This window comes from Muscardinus avellanarius (genome assembly GCF_963383645.1).
Source record: "Muscardinus avellanarius genome assembly, chromosome: 1".
NCBI classification, from domain to species: Eukaryota; Metazoa; Chordata; class Mammalia; order Rodentia; family Gliridae; genus Muscardinus; species Muscardinus avellanarius.
Window position 1 is genome coordinate 230,775,495 of NC_137786.1, and position 27,664 is coordinate 230,803,158.

At 54.3% G+C, this 27,664-nt stretch overlaps 2 protein-coding genes across 2 annotated transcripts; both read left to right on the forward strand.

The window, feature by feature from the left end:
• The first annotated feature begins 2,240 nt into the window (after positions 1-2,240).
• On the forward strand, positions 2,241-4,523 carry COX8A (cytochrome c oxidase subunit 8A). The gene is made up of 2 exons (XM_080719163.1): positions 2,241-2,361; positions 4,260-4,523. The coding sequence occupies exons 1-2, from the start codon at positions 2,248-2,250 to the stop codon at positions 4,353-4,355; spliced, it is 210 nt and encodes a 69-aa protein (XP_080575289.1). The 5' UTR covers positions 2,241-2,247; the 3' UTR covers positions 4,356-4,523.
• A 10,786-nt stretch (positions 4,524-15,309) lies between these two features.
• On the forward strand, positions 15,310-26,845 carry OTUB1 (OTU deubiquitinase, ubiquitin aldehyde binding 1; the record flags this gene model as incomplete). Its single annotated transcript, XM_080710758.1, has 7 exons — positions 15,310-15,367; positions 17,763-17,824; positions 18,055-18,153; positions 26,008-26,126; positions 26,218-26,302; positions 26,374-26,568; positions 26,648-26,845. 7 exons carry the CDS (start codon positions 15,310-15,312, stop codon positions 26,843-26,845), a joined length of 816 nt encoding a protein of 271 aa, XP_080566884.1.
• Positions 26,846-27,664: the final 819 nt, after the last annotated feature.

Sequence of the window (27,664 nt, forward strand, 5' to 3'; positions counted from 1 at the left end):
TCAGCAGAGCCCGGGGCAGGAAGAAGGCCGCCGGCTCTCCCGGAGAGCGCGGGGCTGAAAAGATGGCTTACGGTCCGGGCAGGCACGGGGCAGCAGCGGCGGCAGTGGCGGGAGCAACGCCTGCAAGCGGAGCGCTGGTGTGGGACCTCACAGTCGAGCTGCTGGCGGGTCGGAGAGTCCGGGGCTCAAAAAGAGAGTAAAAATAAAAAGAGAAAACAGAAAAAAAAATGAAAAAAATGGGGAGGGACCCAAGAGTTCTCCCGGTTCGGCACCAAATGATAAGTAAAATAAAAAATTAAATGCGAGTAAAATAAAAATAAGTGAGTACGGCGGAGTGTGAAAAACACGAGAGAGGTCCGGTACACGTGGCATGTAAAGTTTTAATGGCACGGCTCTCCCGGGGATCAGGGCGAGGCACCGTGGGGCCCGTGCGCCTGTCCGAAGCTAGAGGACGCGGGCTCTCCTTTTCAAGGCATGCATCTCGCGAGATGGGGGTTTTACTCGTGGGAACGCCCAATTCTCGCGGGGGTTTCAGCCCCTCCCTTGCCCTGCAGAGGTCATGTGACACAAAGTCACACGAGTGCAGGACCCAACTTAACAAGGGTCTCACTAAGTTGCTGAGGGTGTCTGCAAACCTTGATCCTCCAGTCTCGGCCTCCCGAATGCTGGGATTACAAGCGTGCGCCACCACGCCCGGCAGGGTTCTCTTCTTAGAGGGGACTTTTGTGAGGAGTGGGCTCGATGGGGTACATGAGGATGGCCTGAGTCCGGCAGTCCTGAGGCGTCTGCTGGTGCTCTGGTCAACCTGGTCCTCAGTCTGATTGGAGTCCTTGCTAACTAGTGGACAGATAAGCTGGAGAGTGTCCTAAATTATGGATTTCTCAAGATATCGTACCTGCCTTGTTATCAAAGCTCAAGGCAATTATAACCTCTTTTAGTTAACGTTCGGGTCTACAGATTTCCCAGAATTTTGGGAGACTCAGGCCTGGGGGAGAGAAGTGGTCTGTGGAGTAGAGGCTGAAGCGCTTCAGCTCCAGGGTCTGATATAAAGTTATACAGAGCCGGGCGCGGTGGCGCACGCTTGTAATCCCAGCATTCGGGAGGCTGAGACCGGAGGATCAAACAGTTCACAGCCTCAGCTACTTAGTGAGGCCTCCGCAACTCAGGGTGACCTTGCTTCAAAATAAAGAGTAAAAAATAGGGCTGGGGGTGTTGCTCGGAGGTAGAATGCCCCTGGGTTCCTTCCATCCCCAGTATCTCTCTCTCTCTCTCTCTCTCTCTCTCTCTCTCTCTCTCTCTCTCTCTCACACACACACACACACACACACACACACACGGTTGGGGGTGTAGCTTGGAGATAGAATGCCCCTGGGTTCAATCCCCAGTACCACAAATAAATAAGAAAGAAAAAAAAGGGGGGTAGGAGTGTAGCTTGGAGGTAGTGTCCCTGGGTTCAATCCCAGTACTGCTAAATAAATAAACAAACAAATAAGTAAATGAATAGGGCTAGGCTTGTAGCTCATTTGTCGAGTGACCCTGGGTTCAATCACTAGTAGTGGAGGGGCCAGTCTTCAGCCATATTAAATATGTTATTTATTTTTGTGTGTGGTACTGGGGGGTGGAGCCCAGGGGCTTTCTACCTCCAGGCTATACTCTCATGCCTATTTTATTTGGAAACAGGGCCTAAGTTACAGAGAGCCTCACTAAGTAGCTGGGGCTGGCTTTGAACCTGTGCGATCCTCCATCTCAGCCTCCCAAGCGCAGGGATGACAAGCGTGCGCCACCACGCCCCGCTCATATTTTTATTTTGAAACAGGGTCTCGCTAAATTGCTGAGACCTTGCTAGATTGCTGAGGCTGTCCTCGAACCGCCGAGCCTCCTGTCCCAGCTCCCAGGCACAGGGATCACACGTGCGCACCACCACGCCCGCCCGGCGTCAGCCTCGACGCCTCGCTCACGGGACTGGGCGACGCGATTGGGTGACCCAGGTACAGACGCCGCCTCGGGGGCGGGACCTACCCAAAGGACCGCCCCCGCCCCGCCCCCGGCCGGAGGGCAGCGTCGATTGGCTGTTTCGAGGAACGCGCCAAGTCTGCGGGGCGTGCCGGGGGCGTGCCCGCGTCACTTCCGGGACGCTTCCGGGTCGCCGCTCCGGCCTCCCCCGCTCCGGAACTTCCTGCGGCGCCGCCATCTTGGCTCCCTGACCTTGGGCTCGCCCGGTGGCTGTCGGCGACCTCCCCTGCGGCCATGTCCGTGCTCACGCCGCTGTTGCTGCGCGGCCTGCGAGCCCCCCTCCGGCAGCTCCCGGCGCCGCGCGCCCGGGTGCACTCGAAGCCGCCGCGGGAGCAGCTCGGGACCCTGGTGAGCGGCGGGCGCGGGCCGGGGCCGAGGCGCCGAGCACCTGCGGGGCGGCGGGGCTGTCTGCAGACGCCTGCTAGGCGGCAGGACCTGCCTGGGCGCCGGGCTGCAGCCTCCAGGCCCCGGGCCGGGGCTCGGGGCGCCTCCGGGTGCGCGGCCAGCCGCAGCTACGCAGTGAGACCCTGTTTCAGTATAAAGGATAAATAGGGCTGGGCGTGCAGCGCGGAGGTAGGATGCCCCTGGGCTGCATCCCCAGTACCGCAAGAGAAAAGAAAAACACTAAAATATAGGGCAGGGGATGTAGCTTGGAGGTAGAATGCCTCTGGGCTCCATCCCCAAAACCGGGCAGAGGATGTAACCCAGTATCAGAGGACGCGCTTTGCATGTGCGAGGCTTTGAGTTTGATCCCTAGCGTTACAAAAATAAAAAATAGTGATAATCATTGGGACAGGCATTTATTGTCGGCTGGGTTTTAGGTACCCTACTAAGCCTCTCTGCTGTCCTCATTTTTTTGACCTCCCAGTGACCCTGAGAAAGGGCAATTCTCTCTCTTTGCCCCAAGCTATAACCCCAGCCCTGTTTGTTTTTTGGCGCTACTGGGGATGGAACCTAGGGGTATTGTACTTCCGAGCTACGTTCCCCAGCCCTGTTTTTTATTCTTTATTTTGAGACAGGGTCTCACTGAGTTGCAAAGGGCCTCGCTAAGTAGCTGGAGCTGGCTTCGAACCTGCGATCCTCCTGTCTCAGCCTCCCATGACTCCAACTTAGCGTGACTCCAACTTCTGTGGTCTTCACTTTCGCGGGGAAGATGGTAGCGGCTGTAAAATGTCACTTTCCAGCCTGGCATGGTTGCCCAGGCCTGTAATCTCAGCTCACTCTGGAGGCTGGGGCAGGAGGATCCTAGGTTGGAGACGAGCCTGGACAGTTTAAGTGAGACCCAGTCACAAAAGAAAAATTTAGAAAGTGGGGCCCAGGTGTGGCTGTGCGATCCTGTAATCCTAGTACTTGGGAGTCCGAGACGGGGATATCACAGGCTCAGGCACCCTCAGCAACTGAGGCCCTGGTTCCAAATAAGAAATAAAATACTACTGAGGCTATAGCTCAGAGGTAGAATGCTCCTGGGTCCCATCCCCGGTACCTAAAAAAAGGGGGCCTGGGGGTGTAGCCCAGAGATAGAATACCAATGGGTTCCATCCCCAGTAGGGCAAAAAAATAAAACTAGGAAGGGAGCACAGAATCACACGCCTGTAATCTCAGTACTTGGGAGGTTGACATAGGAAGGTCACAGGTTTGAAGCCAGCCTCAGCAATTTAGTGAGATCCTATTTCAAAATAAAAAAATGAAGCTGGGCGTGGTGGCACATGCTTGTAATCCCAGCATTTGGGAGGCTGAAACAGGAGGATTGCAGTTCAAAGACAGCCTTAGCTACTTAGGCTCTCTGCAACTCAGTGAGACCCTGTTTCAAAATAAAAATAATAATAGGGCCGGAGGTAGAATGTCCCTGGGTTCCATCCCCAGTATAAAAAACAGAAGGGACGTTGTCATTATTGGCCTCTGCCAGGTTCCCAGCTCCACGGACGAGCTTGGGAACCGCCTTAAACCCTCGTTCTTGCCCCTTTGCTGTCCCTGGTTGCTTGTCCCTGGATCCTAACCTCGGCTGCCCCTCCTTCCCGCCCCTTCCTGTAACTTGTGGACTCCGCAGGCTAGGCCTGATGTTCGCTGTCCCCTCCCCGAAGCATGGGTTTCCTTTGTGGGGTAGGGTGAGCCCGTGCTCGGCCCTGGACCTGCAGGCTCCCCTGCCCGCCTCTGCGGCCTGGCTCCTGGGGGCCGGGCTGAAGCCTGACAGCGGTTGGGACTCCAGGGTCTTCACTCTGGGAATCCTTCTTTCCTGTGCTGTGTAGGATATGGCCATTGGGCTCACCTCCTGCTTCCTGTGTTTCCTCCTGCCGGCCGGCTGGATCCTGTCACACCTGGACAACTACAAGAAGCGCGAGTGAAGGGGCGGCGTCCTCCCGTCCTCTGCGTTCCTGGCTGGCTTCCCCGGATCATGTTCGATTCCTGTCGCCACCTCTGCAATCATGACCTCTCCATGTCGCCATGGTGACATCTGGGACCACAGATACGGGCCCTGTTCCGTGGGGCTCCCCTGAGAATAAAGTGTTAAAACCCTGCTTCAGAAACTCCTGGTGCCTCCTGCCTGGGCTCGGGCGGGTGTGGACAGGCCGGCGGCTGCCCCGGGTACTTAGGTTGGCTGCACCTGCGCCCAGCGCCTCGTCTCCAGGCTCTGGCTGCTTGGGAGCCGGCCCTGTTGTCGCTGGCAGCCTTCTCCGCTCTGCTGAGTGTGGGCAGCTGGAGCCCTCCCCTGAGGGCCGGCCTTCCTGGCCTCCTTGGTGGTCTGTTTCTTAGTGCCTGCTGCTCTTCCTGGTTGGCTTGTAGGCACTTGCAGGCATCTCATTTATAATTGTGTGGTTGCTGGTGACGGAACTCGCCCTCGCTCATGCTAAACAAGCCTCTACCCCTCCGCTACCTCCCGGTCCTTGATTTTTATGTCATACCACTCCCTTTCCTCCTGGCACTTTTTTCTTTTTTGCAGTCAGTACTGGGGTGGCACCCAGGAACCTTCTACCTTCTAGTGACACTCCCAGTCTTTTTATCCATTATTTTGAAACAGGGTCTCACTGAGTTGCAAAGGGCCTCAGTAGCTGAGGCTGTCCGTTAACTGCGATCCTCCTGTGTCAGCCTCCCAAATGCTGGGATTACAAGTGTGCGCCACCACACCCGGCTTTCTATAAAGCTTCAGGACTGATTAGCCTTGTTCTCTGCCTGCTCCCCGCCCCGCCCCCCTGCTTTGATCTGGGTGTTTGCCCCTCCTCCGTTCTTCCTGTGTTGTCTGTGGGGTCCCTAGAGGGGTGTTGCAGGGGAAGCGTGAGCCGGAATCCCGGCTGGCTGCCAGGCCCACCCCTGGAGGACCGCTTGGTTTTGCCTCTCCGCATGGCTTTTCTCTGTTGGGGTGATTGATTGGTTTCTGAATAGTGCAGGTTCCGTACCCTGCCAGGACTCATGGGGCTGGAACCGTGGGCGTAGATGACGACAAGTGAGCCAGGTACAGTGGTACGTGCCTGTGATCCAGCCTCGGGAGGCCAAGGCAGGAGGAGCGCAGTAACTCAAGACCCTACTTCAAAATAAAACAGAAGGCCGGGCATGGTGGCACACATCTGTAATCCCAGTACAGAGGATTACAATTTGAGGCCAGCTTTGGCAATTTAGTGAGACCCTTTTGTGTGTGTGTGGTATTGGGGATGGAACCCAGGGGCATTCTACCTCAGAGTTATACCCAGCCCTATTTTTTATTCCTTACTTTGAATCGGGATCTCACTGAGTTGCAAAGAGCCTCACTCCAGCCGGGGCTGTCTGCCTACTCAATCCTTCAGTCTCAGCCTCCCAAATGCTGGGGTTACCAGTCGTGTGCCACCACACCTGGCAACCCTATTTATTTTTGTGTGTGTGTGGTCCTGGGGATGGAGCCCAGGGGCATTGTACTTCCAAGCTACACCCCAAGTCCTATTTATTTTACTTTTTTTTTTTTGGTGGTACTGGGGTTCCTGGAAGCCCTTCTACCTCCGGGCTACACTCCCAGACCTATTTTTACATTTTTTTTTAAATTTGGAAACAGGGTCTCCTAAGCCAGCGCGCGCGGCTGGCTTCGAACCTGCGCAATCCTCCTGTCTCTGCCAAGCGTGGGGATTACAAGTGTGCGCCACCACGCTCGGCCTGTTTATTTTACTTTGAAACAGTCCCGCTGCTTGCTGAGGCTGTCCTTGACCTGTGATTCTCCTGTCAGCCTCCCAAGTACTGGGAAATAGGCAAAGAGCCTATTTAATAATAATAATAATAATAATAATAATAATAATAATAATAAAAGCCGGCACACATGTAAGCCCCAGCACTTGGGAGGCCGAGGGGAGGATCAGAGGTTGGGGGCCTCAGTAGTAGTGAGATCGGACTGTGGTTAGCCTTGGACTGGGCTCTTGTTTTCTGGCTGAGGAGCCTGCTCCCCACGTGGGTCCAGCTCTGGCCTTTCCTGTGGTAGCTGGGGCTGCAGGAGGGGCCCTGGGCAGGGCACTGTAACCAGTTAGCTCCGGCCTGGCTGCCTCCCCTGGGCACTTTCCTGGATGGCCTCTGAGGCCCAGGTGCGGGGCTTGTTGGGGGGGGCTCTAGAAGGTGGCCCGGCAGCAGGGCAGCAGGGCAAGGGAGCGTTCTCTGCAGTGCTGGGCTAGGGCTTTCCCCTGCCACCCAGGCGGTTATCTGGGTAGAATGGCCTCAGGCCTCGCTCCACAATCACAACTTGCCTAAGGCACCATCTGTGAGGCGGCCACACACCAAGGACCTGCAGAGGAGCAGCCTGGCACCTCCACTGCCTGCTAAGGGCTGCATCTCCTGTTTTTCTGGGCCTGGAAGTGAAGGGGATGTGTGATGGTTCCCGCTGCAGGGGCACCGCTCCTGCCCTCAGCTGGTGGGAAGGCAGTGGCTACAGCCCTTCAGGCCCTGGTCTGAAAGCTCGGTAAGCCGCCAGCTGCTGCAGCCCAGCTTCTCCCCACTGCCAGGGCTGCAGCACACGGGTGGGGGAGTGATGGTGGCCATAGGTTTGGGGATCAGAAGAAGGGCTTAGGCCTGGACACAGTGGCGCACGCTTATAATCCCATACTTGGGCGGCTGAAACAGGAGGGTCTCACAGGTTCAAAGCCAGCCTCAGCAACTGAGATTCTCAGCAACCCAGTGAAACCCTGTTTCTAAATAAAATCGGGCTGGGCATGTAGCTTGGAGGTAGAATGCCTCTGAGTTCAATCCTCAGTACCAAAAAATAAAAAGGGTTTAGAACCCAAGTGGCATATATATATATCCCTTTTTACCCTTCTACCTCCGGGCTACACTCCCAGACCTATTTTATATTTTTATTTGGAAACAGGGTCTCTTAAACCAGCAAGGCTGGCTTCGAACCTGCGCGATCCTCATGTTTCTGCCTCCCAAGCGCAGGGATTACAAGCGTGCGCCACCACGCCCGGCGGCCTATTATTTGAAACCCATCCTCCTTGGTCCTCAGCGTGGCCACCAGGCCTGAAAGCTCGTCACCTTTCACTGGCCTACTCTTGTCCCCAACTGAGTGGCCCCTGGAGTACTCAATCTTCTGGAGTGAAAGCAGGGCTCAGTCGCGAGTTGGTGGCGAATGCCTGTAATTCCAATGCTTGGGAGGCTAAGACAAGAGGACTGCAGGTTTGAGGCCAGCCTCAGCAACTTAGCAAGGCCTTCAGCAACTTGGAGACCCTGTTTCAAAAAAAAAAAAAGTAGGGCTGGGGCTGTAGCTCAGAGGTAGCAGGCCCCGGGGCTCAATCCCCAGTGCCAAGAAAAGACAAGCAAGCAAGGCTCTGCGCTAAGCTAAGCAGCATTGTCCCTATCCACGTGTCTGCCTGGTGTGCAGTGGGCGGGGTGAGGTCAGAGGTCAGCCACTGGCCTGTCCGGTCAGGCGGCCTCAGGCCTGGCTCTGCCTTTACTGACGACCTTGGGCAAGTCAAGCCATCTGGGCTCTGATTTCTGAGCTTGTTTTCAAAATTGCAGAATCCTGTGGCAGGCAGCATAGCTCCCCAGCTCTCCTCTCTGGAAACTTAGCAGATGTGCCCAATGATCTGACCTTGAAATGGGTACCCTGGTTCTCGCCAGCCTGCCCTTGCTGCCTCAGGATGGAGGTGGCCGGGAGCCGAGGGATGCGATGCCGTCCTCTGGAGGCTGGGGCTGCCCTCAGCTCACAACCAGCAGGAACGCGAGGCCCTGGTCCTCCAGTCTGAGGGACTGGACCCTGCCAACCTCAGGTTAGAGGGCGCCTCTCCCTCGGAGCCCTGCAGAGGCAGCCTGCTTGTTCCTGGATTTTAGTCCAATGAAACAGACTTTGGATCTCAAGAACTGTGAGATAATACATTTGTGGGGTTTTTTTTTTTTTTTTTTGGTACTGGAGCTGGAACCCAGGAGCATTCTACTTCCGAGCTACACTCCCAGCCCTGTGTGTGTGTGTGTGTGTGTGTGTGTGTGTGTGTGTGTGTGTGATACTGAGGGTGGAACCCAGAGGCTTTCTACCTCTGGGCTATACCCCCAGGCCTATTTTATATTTTATTTGGAAACAGGGTCTCACTAAGTTGCTGAGAGCCTCACTAAGTAGCTGAGGCTGACTTCAAACCTTTGCGATCCTCCTGTCTCAGCCTCCCAAGTGCGGGGATTACAAGCGTTCGCCACCATGCCTGGATTCCTATTTTTTATTTTAAAACAGGGTTTCACTGAGTTGCAAAGGGCCTCACTAAGTAGCTGAGGCTGTCTGTGAACCAGGATCCTCCTGTCTCAGCCTCCCAAATGCTGGGATTACAAGTGTGTGCCACCACACCTGGCTTTAGTCTTTTTTTTTTTTTTATGTTGGTACTGTTGGTACTGGGGGTGGAATCCAGGGGCTTTTCTACCTCCGGTCCATACTCCCAGACCTATTTTATATTTTATTTGGAAACAGGGTCTCACCAATTTGGTGTGTGATCCTCCTGTCTCAGCCTCCCAAGCGCGGGGATTATAAGCGTGCGCCACCATGCCTGGCTTATTCTTTATTTTGAAACAGGGTCTGACTAAGTAAGTAGCTGAGGCTGGCCGTGAACCTGCGATCCTCCTGTCTCAGCCTCCCCAGTACCGGGATTGAAGGTCGGCCAGCACACCTGGCTTGGTGACTCATCTGCCCACAAGGGAAGAAGACTGAATGTGAGACTTGCAGGAAGGCGGCACCCAGCAAGGGGTGGGCCTTGGGAGTTGGTCGGGGGACCTCTCCCTTGGCTGCCTCTGCCCCCCTCTGCCTGCTTTCTGCATCAGAAGACTGGATCCAGCTGTGTGGGTGACTCTCCCAACCCAGCCGCTGTGCCAAGGGACGGGCCCTGCTCTGCTCCGTCGGCCTGGCCTCCGCACCCTGCACTGGCAAGGCTCCCTAGACCTAGGCCCAGCCTCATCTCCGGCCCACCCTGCACGGCTTTGGTCAGCTGTGGCTGCCTGTGGCAGTCGCAGCGGGCCGGGCTCCGCACTATGGTCCTGTTGCTTGGCTCACACAGCGTGGCCTCCTCCCTGTGAGGTGGAAGGGGTCGGCGGCTGTGGAGTGGGCGCTCGGGAAACGTCCGCTGTGACTGGGCTTTTGGGTTTTGTTGATGGTACTGGGGATTGAACCCAGGGCATTTTATCACTGAGCTACACTCTCACCTGATTTCAGTTCTAAACAGTGTCTCACTAAGTTACTGAGGCTGGCCTGGAACGTGATTCTCCTGTCTCAGCCTCCCAAGTACTAGGATTCTAGGTGTGTGCCACCATGTCCGGCATGGCTGAGGTTTTGTGGTCCCTGAGTCCAGTACAGGGCTTCTTCCTCTCCCTGCACATGGTGGAATGCAACCTAGCAAGACCTTGTTTCAAAACAAAAAGTTGCCAAGTGTGGTGGCGCACGCTTGTAATCCCAGTACTTGGCAGGCCGAGATAGGAGGATCTCAGGCTCAAGGCCAGCCTCAGCAATTCAGTGAGGCCCTAGCAATTTAGTGAAACCCTATTTCTTATTTTATTTATTTTTGGTACTGGGGATGGAACCCAGGGGCTTTCTACCTCCGGGCTACACTCCCAGACCTATTTTATATATTTTATTTGGAAACAGGGTCTCACTAAGTTGCTGAGAGCCTCACTCAGTAGCTGAGGCTGGCTTCGAACCTGTGCGATCCTCCTGTCTCAAGCGCTGGGATTACAAGCGTGCGCCACCACGCCCGGCCCTATTTCTTTTTTTTTTTTTTGGGAGGGGGGGATACTGGGGATGGAACCCAGGGGCATCCTACCTCCGAGCTATACCCCCTGCCCTATTTTTTATTATTTTTGAAATGGTGTCACTGAGTTGCAAAGGGCCTCACTATGTAGCTGAGGCTGCCTGTGAAATGTGATTCTCCTATTTCAAGATAAAAAGTAAAAAGCCAGGCGTGGTGGCACATGCTTATAATTCCAGTACTTGGGAATCCGAGACAGGAGGATCGCGCAGCCAGCCTCAGCTACTTAATGAGGCTGTCAGCAATTTAGTGAGACCCTGTTTCCAGATAAAATATAAAATAGGTCTGGGAGTGTAGCTCGGAGTAGAAAGCCCCTGGGTTCTACCCCAGTACCACCAAAAAAAAAAAAAAAAAAGTGCTGGAGGTGTAGCTCAGAGGTATAATGCCTCTGGGTGCAATCCCCAATACCATGAAAAAAGAAAATACTAAAAAATAGAAAGAAGCCCGGTTTAGTGGCACATCCTTGTAATCCCAGTATCTGGGAGGCCGAGACAGTGGGACTGCAGGCTCAGCAACTTAGGCCATTTCAAAACAGGGCTGTGAGCACAGCCTTACATCTAGGTAGAATGCTTCTGAATTTAATCTCAGTACCACAAACAGAAACAATAAAACAACTCCCTCCCCAAACAAACAAAAATAGTTTTGGTTTTTTTTTTTTTTTTTTTTTTAGGCACTGGGAATTGAACTCAAAGGCGTTCTACATAGCTCCACTCTCAGCCCCAAATTATTTGGAAACAGGATCTCACTAAGTTGCAGAGGGCCTCCCTAAATTTCTGAGGCTCACCTCAAACCCCAATCCTCCTGTCTCACCTCCCGGTTACTGGGATTACAGGTGGTGATGCGCCGCCACGTCTGGCTCAAAAACAGCTTCTACGGCATCTATACCCTTGTCATTATTTATTTATTATTTGGTATACTGGAGATTAAACCTGGGGCATTCTATCTCTGAGTTACATCCAACCCCTTTTTATTTTTTTGTTTTCAAAACAGGATATCTAAGCCGGGCGTGGTGGCGCACGCTTGTAATCCCCGCTCTTGGGAGGCGGAGACAGGAGGATCGCGCAGGTTCGAAGCCAGCCGCGCTGGCGTAAGAGACTCTGTTTCAAAAATATAAAATAGGTCTGGGAGTGTAGCCCAGAGGTAGAAGGGCTTCCAGGAACCCCAGTACCACCAAAAAAAAAAAAAAAAGGTCTGGGAGTGCCGCGCCTTCTTCCCAGTCTAAACCTGAGCCTGGCTCGTTTTAGCAAGAACGCTGCACCCTGCACCGCTGACATCCCTGGAACAGGCACGCGGCATCTCCTTCTGGGGAACAGTATTAGGCGTGGGGATTTGGGGATTTTTTGGAATTGGCATTGTTACCAAAAAGATAACTGAGACTTATGTTATTAATGGCTTCAAATTGTTTAGAATAATTGAAGATTTACTCCCTGAAGCTGTAACATTTATGTATGGTTGCACTTAAATTTCCAAATGACCGATCTAACAAGAATTCTATAAAGACTCAGACAATAACAAGCAGAACAAGCCTTAAAGGCAACCGATCCTCCCCAGGCTTCTCCCAAGCAATATTAACAATAAACCTAAAAGAGCCAAGACAAGTTGTTCCCACCGTCATGAGTTCTGTAAAGCCAGCATATTTCATCAGAGGTAGGCTGTGGTAGAGTGGCTACCGACCCCCAGGAACCCAGACCCCTTTGGTTGTACACTGGGTGCGTGGACAGCCGCAGATAGATGGGTACCAGCACAGCCTCGGACATGGGAAAGTATGAAACGTTCCTCTCCTCAGTAGCGCCTACTGATTAAAAAACAATGATGTATATCAATCAGAGAGTATAATGCTTAGCATAGGATATTATTTTGATATATTAGTAGTTAATAATAAACTTCTGATCTTTTCCTTGGTTGCTTGTAAGAAGAAATGTTCCCTTAAAAAAGAACCTGGCCGTCTGCCACCTTGCCTTGATGTTCTTTGTATACTTACTGATGGATTATTTCTAGAAAAAACTGTAAGATTAGAATGTAGCCAAAAAAGAAAGTATAAAATGCCTGCCCAAACCGAAAGTAGAGAGAGCAAAAATGAAAAATAAAGAGAGCAGCTTCACTCTCCACTGAGTCTGTGTGCTGTTTCTCCGCCGTACTTTGCCACTCCTCACCCCACCGCTCGAGGACCCCTGACTCTTGCTAGGGCTGGACCCCGGCATGGGAGTGTAGCCTGGAGGTAGAAAGCCCCTGAGTTCCATCCCCAGTACAACAACAACAAAATAAATAAATAAAATAAAAACAGGGTATCTTAGCCGGGCGTGGTGGCGCACGCTTGTAATCCCCGCGCTTGGGAGGCTGAGACAGGAGGATCGCATGGGTTCGAAGCCAGCCTCAGCTACTTAGTGAGGCTCTCAGCAACTCAGTGAGACCCTGTTTCCAAATAAAATATAAAAAAAGGTCTGGGAGTATAGCCCGGAGGTAGAAAGCCTCTGGGTTCCACCCCCAGTACCACCAATAAATAAATAAATAAATAAATAAATTGCTGAGGCTGGTCTTGAATCTGCAATCCTCTTGTCTCTGCTTCCAAGTACTTAGATTACAGCCATGCGCCACCACACCTGGCCTGACCTTTTTGTAGATAAGTGCTGAGGCTGGTCTTAAGCCTGAGATTTTCCTGTCTCATTCTGTGAAGTACTGGGATTTCAGGTGTGTGCCACCATGCCTGTCTTTCACAGGCAATTTTTAGAAATCATACAGAGCTGGCTGTGGTGATACATGCTTGTAATCCCAGTATTTGAAAGCCTGTAACAGAGCATAACATGTTCAAGGCCCATCTCAGGAACTTAGTGAGATCTCCTATCAAAATAAAAAATAAAAAGGACTGGGGTTATAGGTTGGAGACAGAACACCAATGGGTTCAATTCCTACCCCTTCAAAAAGAGAAAAAAGATCCTGCAAACCCTTCACCCAGTTTACCCCACTAGTAACATCCTGAAAAATTATTATTATTTATTTTATTTTTGCGGTACTGGGGATGGAATCCAGGGGCATTCTACCTCCAAGCTGCACCTCCAGTCCTATTTATTTTTTAATTTATTTTTGAAACTGGGTCTCAATGGGTTGCAGAGGGCCTAAGTAGCTGAGGCTGGCTGTGAACTGCGATCCTCCTGTCTCAGCCTCCCAAATGCTGGGATTACAAACCTGGGCCACCACGCCTGGTTTATCTTGCAAAATTGCAGTAAAGCATACTACAGAAATATTTCCACCTCGACAGGATCCTTCTGTTTCTTTTTTATAGCTACACCAACTTCCTTCTAGAACCCCCAGACCCGAGGGGACTTTTTTTTTTTTTTTGTAGGGTGCGGGGATTTAACTCAAGTCCACTGTATTCTAAACTCCTGTTCTACCACTGACTTACACCCCTTGCTAAATTCTGTGTTTTGTTTGTTTGTGGTCCTAGGGATTGAACCCAGGGGTGCCCTGTTCTACCTCAGGGCTACACTGTCCTGTGTGTGTGTGTGTGGGGAGGGGGTACAGGGGCCTTCTCTCAGGGGCTGGCACTTTTAATTTGAAACAGGTTACTAAATTGCTCAGCCTCCCAAGCACTGGATTTATAGAAGTGTACCACCATACCTGGCTTCTTTTTGTTTTTGTTTTTTTTTCCAGTACTGGGGATGGAACCCAGGGGCATTCTACCTCCGAGCTACACCCCAGCTCTATTTTCTACTCTTTATTTGAATACAGGGTCTCACTGAGTTGCAAAGGGCCTCACTAAGTAGTAGCTGAGGCTGTCTGCGAACTGCGATCCTCCTGTCTCAGCCTCTCAAATGCTGGGGTTACAAGTGTCCACTACTATGACCGGCTCTGGCTTGTTTTTTATTTCTTCCACTGCTGGGGATTGAGCCCAGGCCCTCAGACATGCTAGGCAAGAGCTACTACTGAACCACTTCCCCAGCCTAAGTCTTTGCTTTTAAAATGATCCTGGTTAGCTGGGCGTGGTGGCGAACCAACGCTTGTAATCCCAGGGCTTGGGAGTCTGAGACAGAAGGATCCCACAGGTTCGAAGCCAGCCTCAGCTACTGAGTGAGGCTCTCAGCAACTTAGTGAGACCCTGTTTCCAAATAAAGTATAAAAATAGGTCTGGGAGTGTAGCCCAGAGGTAGAAAAGCCCCTGGGTTCTGCCCCCAGTACCACCAAAAAAAAAAAAAAAAAAACATATATATATATGTATATATATATATAAAATGACCCTGGTTAGTTTGGTGTGGTGGTATAGGCCTGTAATTCAAGTACTTGGGAGGGTGAGACAGGAGGATCTCAGGTTTGAAGCCAGCCTCAGCAATTTAGGAGACCCAGGTTCAAAATAAAAAATAAAAAGGAGCCAGGGGTGGTGGCGCACGCTTGTAATCCCAGCATTTGGGAGGCTGAGACAGAAGGATCCCGCAGACAGCCTCAGCGACTCAGTGAGGCCCTTTGCAACTGAGACCCAGTTTCAAAATAAAGAATAAAAAATAGGGCTGGGGTTGTAGCTCAGAGGTAGAATGCCCCTGGGTTCCATCCCAGTACCGCAAAAAAAAAAAAAATAATAATAATAATAAAATGATAAAAAGGTCTGGGCGCGCAGTTCGGTGGTAGAGCGCCCTTGAGTTAATCCTCAGGACCTTACCCCTAAACGACCCCGCGCTCTGACCTCAGAAGGCCGGGAGCTCCTGTTTGGGCTTCAGCATTCACACCCAGCAAGATGAGCTTCCCGCGGGAAGCAGGTCAGCCAGGCCGGCTGAAAGGGGGCCGCGCCCTGAGGCGGGACGCTCCGCGCCTTCGGTGATTGAGTCTCGTCCTACTCTTCTCAGTAACACAACCCGCCTCTCACACTCCAGCGAAGAGAAAGTAAGGGTCGGCTCCGGGAGCTCTTCTGACCCGGGATCGCGGGGGGCCGGGCGACGCGCCCCCACCCGCGCCCGCAGCGCTCGGCTCCGCGGCGGACCGCCCGAGCGACCCGTTGCTAGGGGCGTTGCCAAGGAGGGCGCGAGGAGGGGCACTTCCGGGAGGAGGGCAACTGCTAACCCGGAAGCGCTCGGCGGTGCGGCGCTGCTTAAAGATGGCGGCGGAGGAGCCTCAGCAGCAGAAGCAGGAGCCGCTGGGCAGCGACTCCGAAGGTACAGGCCGAGGGGCGGGTGTCCACCCGGGTGGCGGGCGCCGAGGCCCCGCGGCGGCGGCGAGGAGGCCGGGCGCGGGCGGCGGGCGCGGGCGGCGAGGCGAGGCGAGGCCCCCTCCCGCCTCCGCCGCCTCCCCTCCCCTCCCCCCCATCATGGAAGGAGCCGACGCCGCGACCCCCGGCCGGGCGGGGCGGCGGGCCCGGGCCCGCGGCGCTCCCCCGCGCACGCCGGGGCGGGGCCGGCCTGGCCGCTCCGCCCTCCGCCCTCCGCGCGGGGCTTCGCCGAGAGGCCCGGCCCGGCCCGGCGCGCCCGCTCCCGAGCATCCCGCCCGAGGCGCCGAGCACAAAGGAGCGCGGGGCCGCGGGCCTCTCCCCGGGGAGCCCCCTCTTCTGGCCTGGCAGCCCGCTCCTCTCCGCCCGCCGAGGCATTGTTTTCTGCCCCTGAGGAGATCGGTCTTAAACAGTCACACCCTCTCCTTTGGAACCCGAGCTGGGCCTGGGGACGGAGCAGCCCCGTGGTCGGGTCTGGGTCGAGGCCCAGTGGAGAATTTGGGATTGACCTGAAGTCATTGAGCCGGGCGTGATGGCGCACGCTTGTAATCCCCGTACTTGAGAGCCTGGGACTGGAGGATCGGAGGTTCCCAGCCAGCCTCACCTCAGCAAGTAGTGAGGCGCTCAGCAAGCTAGCGAGACACTGTTTGAAAATAAAAATGAAAAATAGGGCTGGCGGTGTAGCTCGGCAGAATTCCTCTGAGTTCAGTCTCCACTACCCCCACCACCAGCAAAAAAAAAAAAAAATCAAGTCGTTGAGCCACACTTCAGACTCCGCTCAGACTGCACTTTCGATGTCTTGAGAACTTGAAAACCCAGGCCGGCACCAGGGCCTTGTTTAGGATCACGTGAATGTGTAGGTCACATATATAAAAGAGCGACACTAGAATTCAGGCCTCCTGGCCCCTCTCCAGTAGCTGCTCAGTGTGGGCCACAGGATGGACCCGTCCAACAGCTGGGTGAATCTAGAGTGCCTCGTTCTGTCATGAGCACCTGATACTTCAGTGTGGGGAGGTGGCGGTCGTAGCCCCATTTTACAGGCGAGGAAAAGTCTGTATGGTGAGGTAGCCCTGGAGAGGTGGTGGAGAGCTCAGACTGGAATCCTGTAAAGCAGGATTTGACCACAGCCCTATGCCAGTTGTGACCTTGGGCCACAACTATTTGCATTTGTTTTGTTATTTGTAAAGTGAATAAGGCTAACACTCTTCCTGCCCTGGATTCCATCTTCTCCTCCTCCTCTTACTTTCCGCAAGAGACACTCCCTCCCCTAGAGCACTCCCAATCTTCTGGGAAGTGATGTTTAGAAAGCAGGGGTGAAGCCGGAACCGGATGGCTTGGTGGCACACACTTGTAATCCCAGTACTTGGGAGACTGAGGCAGGAAGAATCGCAGGTTCTTGGCCAGCCTCAGCTACTTAATGAAGTCCTCTGCAACTTAGTGAGACCCTGTTTCAAAATAAAGACTAGGGTTGGGGCTGTAGCTCGGAGATAGAATGTCCCTGGGGTGAATGTCCCTAGATAGAATGTCTCTAGCACTGCCAAAAAAAAGGGACGCAGTGGAGTGTCCGTGGGAAGAGCATTTTGTAGTCTGATCACTTTTACCCCTCATTTCACTTCTATGTGTGTGTGGTATTGTGGATTGATCCCAGGGCTTTCTACCTTGGAGCTATACCCCCAGCCCAATTTGTGTGTGTGTGTGTGTGTGAAAGAGAGAGTGTGTGTGGTACTGGGGATGAAACCCAGGGGCATTCTACCTCCGAGCTACACCCCCAGCCCTACTTTTTTATTCCTTATTTTAAAATTATTTTTAATTTCTTTTGAAGCAGGGTATCACTAGCTTCTGAGTCTCGCTACTTGCTGAGGTATTCCTTGAACTGGCAATCCTGTCTCCGCCTCCCCAGTACTAGAATTACAGCTGTGTGCGCCGCCGTGCCTAGCTTATTTTTTAAATCTTTGTCGTGCTGGGAATGGGACCCAGGGATGCTAGGCAGATGCATGCTGTGCCGTTGGGCTGGACCCCAGCCCATTTACTTTTTGAGATGAGGTCTCACTGTCTTGTCCAGGCTGGGCTCCAAGCAGTCCCCTGTTTCAGCTGCCTCTGTAGCTGGGACTCTAGGTGCGCGCCTCCACACCTGGCTGCCCTCTCATTTTGAAGATGAGGAAACGAAAGCCCAGAAGGGGAAGGACTTGGCCAAGATAACCCGGTGGGGTGGGGCAGGGTGTAAGGCGCGTGCTTCCAGGTTCCAGACCTGCTCTCCTGCTCCTGGGCTGCTGCTCCTCGCCCAGCAGCCTGCAGTGGCGATGGCCCTATCCCAGAGCAACCCTTGGCTTTTTTCCCTTTTCTAGGCGTTAACTGTCTGGCCTATGATGAAGCCATCATGGCTCAGCAGGACCGAATTCAGCAAGAGGTGAGGGGCCAAAGAGGGCGGGAGGGAGTGACCAGTGACCCCTCCTGTGGACCGTCCACCTCTCATCTGGGAGCCCCTCTTCCCCTGGCTCTGTGAGGCACTGGATGCTCTTATGGGGTCATTGTGCCACCGGGTGACAGGCCCAGAGACCCTTTGGTAGGCGTTGTGACTGCTTGGCCAGGGTCATTGCAGCTCCTTGCCAGCGCATAATGGGTTCTTGCCTCTTGCAGATCGCTGTGCAGAACCCTCTGGTGTCAGAGCGTCTGGAGCTCTCCGTCCTGTACAAGGAGTATGCAGAGGATGACAACATCTACCAACAGAAGATCAAGGTGGGGGCCTGGCCAGGGGCGGGGCGGAGGGGTGCCCGCTTCCCACACGCTCCTTGCCAGGCCTGGAGCCTGAGAGGGTAGGCTGTCGGCGGCAGCTCTCTCTGCTAGCTTTTGAAGTGTGCGGGTTCTGCACTCAGACCTCTATTCAAATCCAGATTGCCATTCAGCCGCCTCTCCTTGACAGCCGTCTCTGAACTGTCGGGATGATGGAAGCATCTGGAAGGGCGCTGTGGGGTCGAGGGAGGTGATGCTTGTGTGGGGCCAGGTGCAGCCTGAGTGGGAGCCTGCCGTCCCAGTGACCGCGGTGCTGGTGGGGCAGGAGGGTGGCACAGGGACGCCCCAGCCCCCTCCTGGACGCTTGTGGAGGCAGGTGGTGCTGGGCAAGCAGGGCCCTGCTGCTCGCCCAGACTGAGGCAGGCTGCGCCCCGCCCACCGGTTGGAGGTGACAGTTGGTGTGTAAACAGTGCCCACAAGGCACAGCCTGGAGAGTTTGTAAATGTTACTCTCCACACATTTCACCCACCCAGAGATCGGAGATGCTCACACCCTTCCTGCAGGTGGCCAGGCAGGTGACCAAGTGCCTGAAGCTGGCCAGGGGGTCCAGAGGGCCAGGGGTGAGCAGGCGGCCACAGCGCAGAGCAGCCAGGCGTGGAAGGGAGTGTCCGTGCTCTCCGCTGCTGCCAGAGAAGCCAGAAATAACGAAGCCTGCCTTCTAATGGTTGGCAGCTACTTCGCTTTTAACATGTGTAGGGCTGGGTGTAGCTCACTGCTAGAGTGCTTGCCTAGCTTTTATTTTTTGGGGGGAGCATGAGGTATTGGGGGTTGAACTCAGAGACATTCTATCTCCAAGCTGTAACCCCAGCCCAATTTTTATTTTTTTATTTTGTGTGTGTGGTACTAGTGATTGAACCTAGGGGCATTCTACTTCTGAGCTACACCCCCAGCCCTGTATTTTAATTAATTAATTTATTTATTTATTTATTGCAGTACTGGGAATGGAATCCAGGGGGATTCTACCTCCAAGCTACACCCCCCCAGCCCTAGTTTTTAGTCTTTAATTAATTAATTTATTTTTGTGGTACTGGGGGTGGAACCCGGGGGCTTTTCTACCTCCGGGCTATACTCCCAGATCTATTTTTATATTTTATTTGGAAACAGGGTCTCACTAAGTTGCTGAGAGCCTCACTAAGTAACTGAGGTTGGCTTCGAACTTGTGTCATCCTCCTGTCTCAGCCTCCCAAGCGTAGGGATTACAAGCGTGCGCCACCACACCCAGTTTAGTCATTTATTTATTTATTTATTTATTTATTTATTTATTGTGAGTTTGGGGATGGAACCCAGGGGCATTTGACCTCCGAGCTACACCCTCTGACCTATTTTTTTATTCTTTATGTTTGAAATAGGGTCTCACTAAGTTGCAGAGGGCCTAAGTAGCTGAGGCCGTCCGCGAACCGTGATTCTCCGGTCTCAGCCTTCTCAGCCCCCAGAATGCTGGGATTACAAGCCTGCGCCACCACACCCAGCTTAGTCTTTTATTTTTGAAACAGGGTCTCACTAAGTTGCGAAGAGCCTCACTAAGTACTTGAGGGTGTTTGCGAAAGCAATCCTCCAGTCTCCACCTCCTGAATGCTGAGATTACAAGCCTGCGCCACCACGCCCTGCTATATTTTATTTTTAGTTTGAAACAGGGTCACACTAGGTTAATGAGGGTCTCACTACTTGCCGAGGCTGTCCTCCAACCTGTGATCTCTTATCTCAGCCTCCCAAGTACTGAGATAACAAGCTTGTGCCACTGTGCCCAGCTTGTTTTTTGTTTTGAATCAGGGCCTCACTAGGTTGTCGATAGTCTCTCAAGTCTCACTGTTCCTCAACCTGTGATCAGCCTCCCAAGTTCTGGGACCACAGGCCTGCCTGTGCCATCATGCCCAGCGCTGGCACTTTTTTTTTTTTTAATCTGGTACTGGGGTTTGAAGCAAGCGTGCTTTGCCACAGAGCTGTACCCTGTAACCCCTTTTTAAATTTTAAGACAGGGTCTTACTAAGCTGGCCAGGCTAGACTTGAACTTGTGGCTCTGCTGCTGCAGCCTCCATAGTAGCTGGAATTCTAGGAGTGCACCACTGTGCCCGACTTTCCTAGTATTCTTGAGGCCCTGGCTTTGATCCCTGGCACGGGGGTGGGGGGAGTGAGTGGACCAAAGCACGGACTCAGCCAGACCCACTGTGTGGCACGGGATCGGTTCACACCCTTTGCTGAAGGTGTGTGTGACTCCCCTGCAGCGCTGGTTCTGGGGCTGAGCAGACCTGGCCTCAGGTTGTGACCTCCTTGGTCCAGCCACGTGATCCTGGACGTGCTTATCTCTGGCTGGAGGACAAGTGTGGGTGGGTGGGGAGCAGCCGGGTGCTGAGCTCATGTCTCCGCCTTAGGAGGCAGCAGGCGCCTTCCCGTGGGGCAGGTGGGTGGAGTGGTGCCCTCGCCCAGGCCTGCCTGCCTCCCAGGCCTGCCTGCCTCCGAAACCCAGGGCGGTGCTTGCATTCTCCCCATTGAGTCGGTCAGCAGATGCTTTTTCTTTGTGTGGAGGGTTGGGGATAGGGATTGAACCTAGGGGACTCTAGCTCCAGGCTGCATCCCCAGCTCAATTTTATTTGCTTATTCATTTATTTATTTTTGTGGTCCTGGGGATGGAATCCAGGGGAATTCTACCTCCAAGCTACACCCCCAGCCCTATTTTTTTTTTTTACTTTTTTTTTTTTTTTTTTGCAGGTTTGGGGATGGAACCCAGAGGCATTTGACCTCCAAGCTACACCTTCTGCCCTATTTTTTATTCTTTATGTTTGAAACAGGGTCTCACTAAGTTGAGGAGGGCCTAAGTAGCTGAGGCAGTCCACGAACTGCAATCCTCCGGTCTCAGCCTCCCAAATGCTGGGATTACAAGCGTGTGCCACCACGCCTGGCCCCCCAGCCCTATTTTTAATTCTTTATTTTGAAAGGGGGCATCACTAAGTAGCTGAGGCTCTCTGAACTGTGATTTTTCTGTTTCATCCTCCCAAATGCTAGGATTACAAGCGTGCACCACTACACCCCAGCTCAATTATATTTCATTTTATTTATTTATTTTGTGGTACCAGGGATTGAACTTCTGAGCTATGCCCCCAGTCCAATTTAATTTTTTTTTTTTTTTTTTTTTTTTTTTTTTGGTGGTACTGGGGTTCCTGGAAACCCTTCTACCTCTGGGCTACACTCCCAGACCTATTTTATATATTTTTTTAAATTTGGAAACAGGGTCTCTTAAGCCAGCGAGGCTGGCTTCGAACCTGCGTGATCCTCCTGTCTCTGCCTCCCAAGCGTGGGGATTACAAGTGTGTGCCACTACACCTGGCTAAAAATTTTTTATTTTGAAACAGGCTATCACTTAAGTTGCTTGAACCTGTTAACATTTCTGCCTCAGCCTCCCAAATCACTGGGGTAACAGGCACGCAGCATTGCACCCAGCTGGCCACAGGAAGGGCTCTTAATTGTGTGTGGCACTGCGGACTGAACCCAGAGACATTCTGCTTCAAGCTACACCCCCATTTTTTTTTCTTGTGGGTCTTGGGATGAAATTCAGGGGCATTCTACCTCTGAGCAACACCCCTTGCCCTATTTTGTATTTTTATTTTGAAACAGGGTCTAAGTTATAGAGCACCTCCCTAAGTAGCTGAGGCTGTCTGCGAACCATGATCCTCCGGTCTCAGCCTCCCAAGTGCTGGGGTTACCAGCGTGCGGCACCACGCCTGGCTTGTCTTATTTGAAATGGTCTCACTGAATTGCCAAGGGCCTCGCTAAGTAGCTGAGACTGTCAGTGAACCATGATCCTTCGTCTACACCTCTTGAATGCTGGGATTACAAGTGTGCGCCACCACGCCTGGCGCTCCCCTAGCTCTTTTGATTCTTTGTCTTTGAAACAGAATTTCTTGCCCAGCATAGTGATGTACACTTGTAATCCTAGCACTTGGGAGGCTGAGGCAGGAGGATTGCCTAGGTTCAAAGCCAGCCTCAGAGACTTAGTGAGGCTCTCAGCAACTTAAGACCATGTTTCCAAATAAAATAGTTGGGAGTGTAGCCTAGAGGTAGAAGGCCTCTGGGTTCCATCTCCAGTATCACAAAAAAATAAAATAAAAGAAAAATAAATAGGGCTGGGGGTATAGCTCAGAGGTAGAATGCCCCCTGGGTTCAATCCCTAGTACTGCCAAAAAAAAGAAGAGGCTCTCTTTAGATTGTCTTGCTAGCTGTGTCAGGCTGTCCCTGAACCTGTGATCCTTCTGTCTCTGCCTCCCAAGTACTGGGATTACAAGGTACAGCACTATGCCTGGCTTCCTGCCTTTTTTTTTTTTTTGGTGTTACTGGGGATTGAACCCGGCGGCATTCTACCTCCAAGCTATACCCCACCCTATTTTTTATCCTTTATTTTGAAACAGGGTCTCACTAAGTTGCAGAGGACCCAAGTAGCAATCTTGCTACCTCGGCCTCCAAGTACTGTGAATACAAGTGTGCCCCGTCACGCCTGGCTTTCAACGTTTACTGAGTACATCCTGTAGTCCAGGTCCTTTCTCAGTACTGGAGGTAAAATGGTGACTAGAACAAACTCCTGCCCTTGTGAAGCTTAAACAGAGTGGCAGGCAGAGAGGAGTCGCAGTGGGAGCTCCAGGTGTGGTGGTCAGAAGGCGCTGGGAAAGAGCCGGGGCGTGGGCGGGTTTGCGTTTTAATAGGGTGGCCGTGCGCAGGCCTCCTGAGAAGGCGGTGATGGAGGAAAGAGGCCGTGGCGGGTGCAGAGAGGCTCTTGCGTGCGGCAGGCTAGGACTTGGATGGAGGAGCATGGCTGACAGGTGGCTCTGGTCGCTTTTGGTGCTGGGGTGAGGGCAGAGTCCAGGGGGAAGCAGGCAGGGCTCCGAGGAGGCCTTGCGCCGGGATCCACGGGAGGTTAGCGCGACTTGGGGTGAGAGGGAGGCGCGGTGCGTGCGAGAGCCCAGAGGACCAGCAGTCGGGTGGGTGATGTGGATGGTGGGGACTGAGTCGGAACCAGGTGAGGGGCGGGTTGCTGTGAGGTCGAGCTCCAGCCCTGTCCTCTGAGATGGTGGCAGGACAGTAAGGGAAGCGTGGGAGGACTGCAGCTGGAGCAGGCGCGGTGGCGCACGCTTGTCACCCCAGCATTCGGGAGGCTGGGGCGGGAGGGTTGCTGCTTAGTGAGGCCCTCTGCAACGCAGTGAGAGCCTGTGTCAAAATAAAGAATAAAAGATAAGGCTGGGGGTGTAGCTCGGAGGTAGAATGCTCCTGGGTTCAATCCCCAGTACTGCAGAAAATAAAAAAATCAGGCTGGGGATCCTGTTTCAAGGTAAAGAATAAAAAATAGGACTAGGAGTGTAGCTCCAGAGATAGAACGCCCCTGGGTCCCATTCCCAGTACCACACACACAAAAAAAATGTGGAACTGAGTTGGGTGCAGCCTGCAGTCCAATCCCAGTGACTGGAGGCTGAGGCGGAGGACTGCAGGCTGGAGGCGAGCCTGATCAGCCCAGTGGAACCTGTCTCAATAAACGATGAATGGGCTGGAGAAGCTGGGTGTGGCGGCACGGGCATGTGCCCCAGTACCTGGGAGGCTGAGGCAGGAGCAGTGCAGATTCAGGTAAGCCTCAGTAGTGTAGCCAGACTTTGAGCAACTCAGTAAGACCCTGCCTCAACATTAAAAATAAAAAAGGCCTGGGGGTGTAGCTTGGAAGTAGAATGCTCCTGGCTTTGATCCCAGTACCACAAATTGGAGTGGGCTGGGAGGATGTAGGTCAGAGGTAGAGCACTTGAGGCCGTGGGTTCAATCCCCAGTGCTGCAAAAAAAAAAAAAAAAAAAAAAATATATATATATATATATATATATAATAAATATAAAAGGAGCCAGGCGTGGTGGCACACGCTTGTAATCCCAGCATTCGGGAGGCTGGGACAGGAGGATCTCAGTTCGCAGCCAGCCTCAGCTATTTAGTGAGGCCCTCTGCAACTCAGTGAGACCCTGTTTCAAAATAAAGAATAAAAAATAGGGCAGGGGGTGTAGCTTGGAGGTCGAATGCCCCTGGGTTCCATCCTCAGACCCGCAAAAAAAAATAAATAATAAAAGGAAAGTAAAAGAAAGTGGGCCTGAGGGCGGAGGTGTGCTTGAAGAGTCATTCAGAGCTGGATGTGGCGGCCCACATTTGTGATCCCAGCATTCAGGAGGCTGGGACAGGAAGATCACGGTTCACGGACAGCCTCAGCTACTCAGTGAGACCCTGTGTCAAAGATTAAGAATAGGGCAGGGGGTGTAGCTCGGAGGTTAAAGGCTCACATTCACTCGGTCCCTGGTGCTGCGGGACGTGGCTGTCTTCTGGCAGGTGCCACGTGGTGTCTTGAGAAAGGGTTCTGTGTGGCTTGGTGGTGGCCCTGCCCTTCAGCACATGGAGAGGTGAGGGCAGCCCAGGAGGGAGGCAGCAGACAGGAGGGGCCGCCACAGGGGAATCGCAGGCCGAGTCGCTGTGCGTGCGGCAGTTCTGCCAAGGGCGGTTGGAGAGGCTAAGTCTGATCCTGGGGAAGCTTCCCTGAGCAGGGCAGCTCTATGAGGAGCTTTGCTGCAGGGACGGGGCGGCTATCGGTGGTAGCCGGGCAGCGCTGTGACCTCAAGGAAGTTTGGCTTTTCTTTTTTGTTGTACTGGGGATGGAATCCAGGGGCATAGCTGAGGCTGCAGTTGCAAAGGGCCTTACTAAGTAGCTCTGAGCTACATCCCCTGCCCTATTTTTTATTCTTTATTTTGAAACTGGGCTTCACTAAGTAGCTGAGACTGTCCGTGAACTGCGATCCTCCTGTCTCAGCCTCCTGAATGCTGGGATTACAAGCGTGCGCCACGCACGACTTAGGTTTGGCTTTTAAGACCCGGCTGAATGTTTATATGCTGATGGGTCTAAATGGCTGGGAGGGAGGAGCAGAAGATGCAGGAGCAGGAGGGACCAGTAGAAGGGTCCTCAAGCCCCCCGGAGGGGCAGGCTGGTGGAGGGTGAGGCGGCTTAGAGAGTGCTTAGGAGGGATGGTGGGCAGAGACCACGAAGGGGTCAGAGGAGGGTCTCTGTGTAAAGGAACAGGAGGTGCTTGCCTGGGTCACAGGAGGGCCGAGAATGGGGAGTCGAGAGTTGGTTTAGTGTCCCTCCACAGGCCGTTCATGGATGTGTAGGTGAGCAGGTGGAGCGGCAGATATCGGTAGCTGGCCTGCTCCTCCATCAGAGGCAGGCCGTGTCCACCAGCCTTCCCCATTTCCCTCCCCAGGCTGAGGAAGCTTCCAGCGTGGTGGGGAGGGTGGCTGTGTGGGCGGAGCTGGCCCTGCAGCCGCCCTCTGGCCTGCCCTGACTTGCCCTCCCCAGGGCTCTTGCATTAAAGACTGGGAAAGCGCATCAGTCCAGGACAGAGCCAGTGGCCTGTTATTAGAGTGTTTTTGTGGTGTGGGGATGGCATCCAGGGCCTCACACACACTAGGCCTGTGCCCTGCCGCCAGGCTGCCCACTCAGTCCCTTGCTCTCGTTTGTAGCCAGCCCTATAGCCCGGCAGCGTGGCTTGGCTGGCGGCTGGTGACTGCTGTGGCCGCCCACGGGAGTGGTTTGCACTGAGCGCACAGGGTCCTGAGGCTTGGGAGTTCCCGGGCCGCGAGTGGCTCTGTCGCCACATTCACTGGGAGGAGGCAGCGTGCTGCCCGAGCTCACTGCTGCGCTGTCGCCTCCCTCCGCTGTGCTGTGGCCTTCGTGGGGGCATTTCTGGGCCAGCCCCAGTCGGCTTAACATTGAGGGTGGGCTGGGGCTGCTTCTGCAGGACCTCCACAAAAAGTACTCGTACATCCGGAAGACCAGGCCTGACGGCAACTGCTTCTACCGGGCTTTTGGATTCTCCCACCTGGAGGCGCTGCTCAAGGACAGCAGGGAGCTGCAGCGGTGAGCCCCCCCCTCAGGCTGTGTGCTGCTGGGTGGGCGGTGGGCAGCGGCCCGGCCGGGGAGCCCATGCGCCCCCTCCCCTCCCCCGCAGGTTCAAGGCTGTGTCTGCCAAGAGCAAAGAGGACCTGGTGTCCCAGGGCTTCACTGAGTTCACAATTGAGGATTTCCACAACACGGTGAGGCTGTGCCCGGCGGGGGGCTGGGGCCCGGCGCCCTCCGCCCTGTCTCACTGTGCCCCGCACCGCAGTTCATGGACCTGATCGAGCAGGTGGAGAAGCAGACCTCGGTGGCCGACCTGCTGGCCTCCTTCAACGACCAGAGCACCTCGGACTACCTGGTGGTCTACCTGCGGCTGCTCACCTCGGGCTACCTGCAGCGGGAGAGCAAGTTCTTCGAGCACTTCATCGAGGGGGGCCGGACAGTCAAGGAGTTCTGCCAGCAGGTGCCTCCCCCGCCCGGGCCTCCCTCTCCCCGCCCCGGGAGGGAGGGGGGGCTGCGGGCCTGACCCGCTCTGTGCGCAGGAGGTGGAGCCCATGTGCAAGGAGAGCGACCATATCCACATCATCGCGCTGGCGCAGGCCCTCAGCGTGTCCATCCAGGTGGAGTACATGGACCGCGGAGAGGGCGGCACCACCAACCCGCACGTCTTCCCGGAGGGCTCCGAGCCCAACGTCTACCTGCTCTACCGGCCCGGACACTACGATATCCTCTACAAGTAGCCCGGCGGGCTGTCCGGCTAGACAGTACGGAGGGTCCCGTGTGTCGGTGGTCCTGTTTCACTCCCTCCCTCTTCCCGTCACCCTCCACGTTTTATTAAAGGGGACGCTGGTGGCAAGCCACGTGTGTGCGTGTCCCTGCCGTGCTGCTGCCGCTGCTGTCTGGCTGCCCCGACTCCCTCCTGTCCAGCCCCAGGCTTTCGTGCTGGGAGCGGCTCTGAGGGAGCCGGGCAGCCTTGGGCGGCCCTCCCTGGTACTTGCAGGCCTGCTCCTCTCCCTCTGCTGGCCCTTCTGGTGGTGCCGTGCCCCGCAGACCCACCCAGGACCCAGGCTGCCCACGCCCCCATCCTCCTGGTCTCCCAGCTGAGCCCGCTTTGCCCTCCACCAGCATCTGCATGACTGACTGGGAGGCCTGCAGGGGGTTAGGGCAGGAGCAGGGTGCCCACCCTGCTGTGGGAGGGCTCGCCCCCAGTACCCCCCCAGGCCCCTGCCTGCGCCTGCTTTGCACCCCTCCCTCGCTGGCACCCATGCCGCCCTGCCTGCCTTCGCTCCCCACCCAGCACACACGGTCTCAGCCTCAGGATGTGCGCTCCTCACAGGGGCAGGCCTCAATAAATGTGAAGTGCTGCTGCCCTGGCTGTCGCCTGTGCCTCCACCGCCCGGCTCACCAGGAGCCCTTGCCAGCCCTGCCCAGGGCCCACCGCAGGCACTCGGCCCAGCCGGGCCAGTCAGCACAGACGAGGAGCTGCCACAGGTGATCTTTATTAGGAGGCCCCTGGGGCAGGGCGCCGCGAGGAGGCCATGCCAGGCCCCGTGCAGGCT

Excerpts from the sequence above, each read along its gene's own strand:
- COX8A (XM_080719163.1), top strand. The coding sequence starts at position 2,248 with ATGTCCGTGCTCACGCCGCTGTTGCTGCGCGGCCTGCGAGCCCCCCTC. Across the intron at positions 2,362-4,259 it reads GGGAGCAGCTCGGGACCCTG|GATATGGCCATTGGGCTCAC; the intron begins GTGAGCGGCGGG and ends TGTGCTGTGTAG.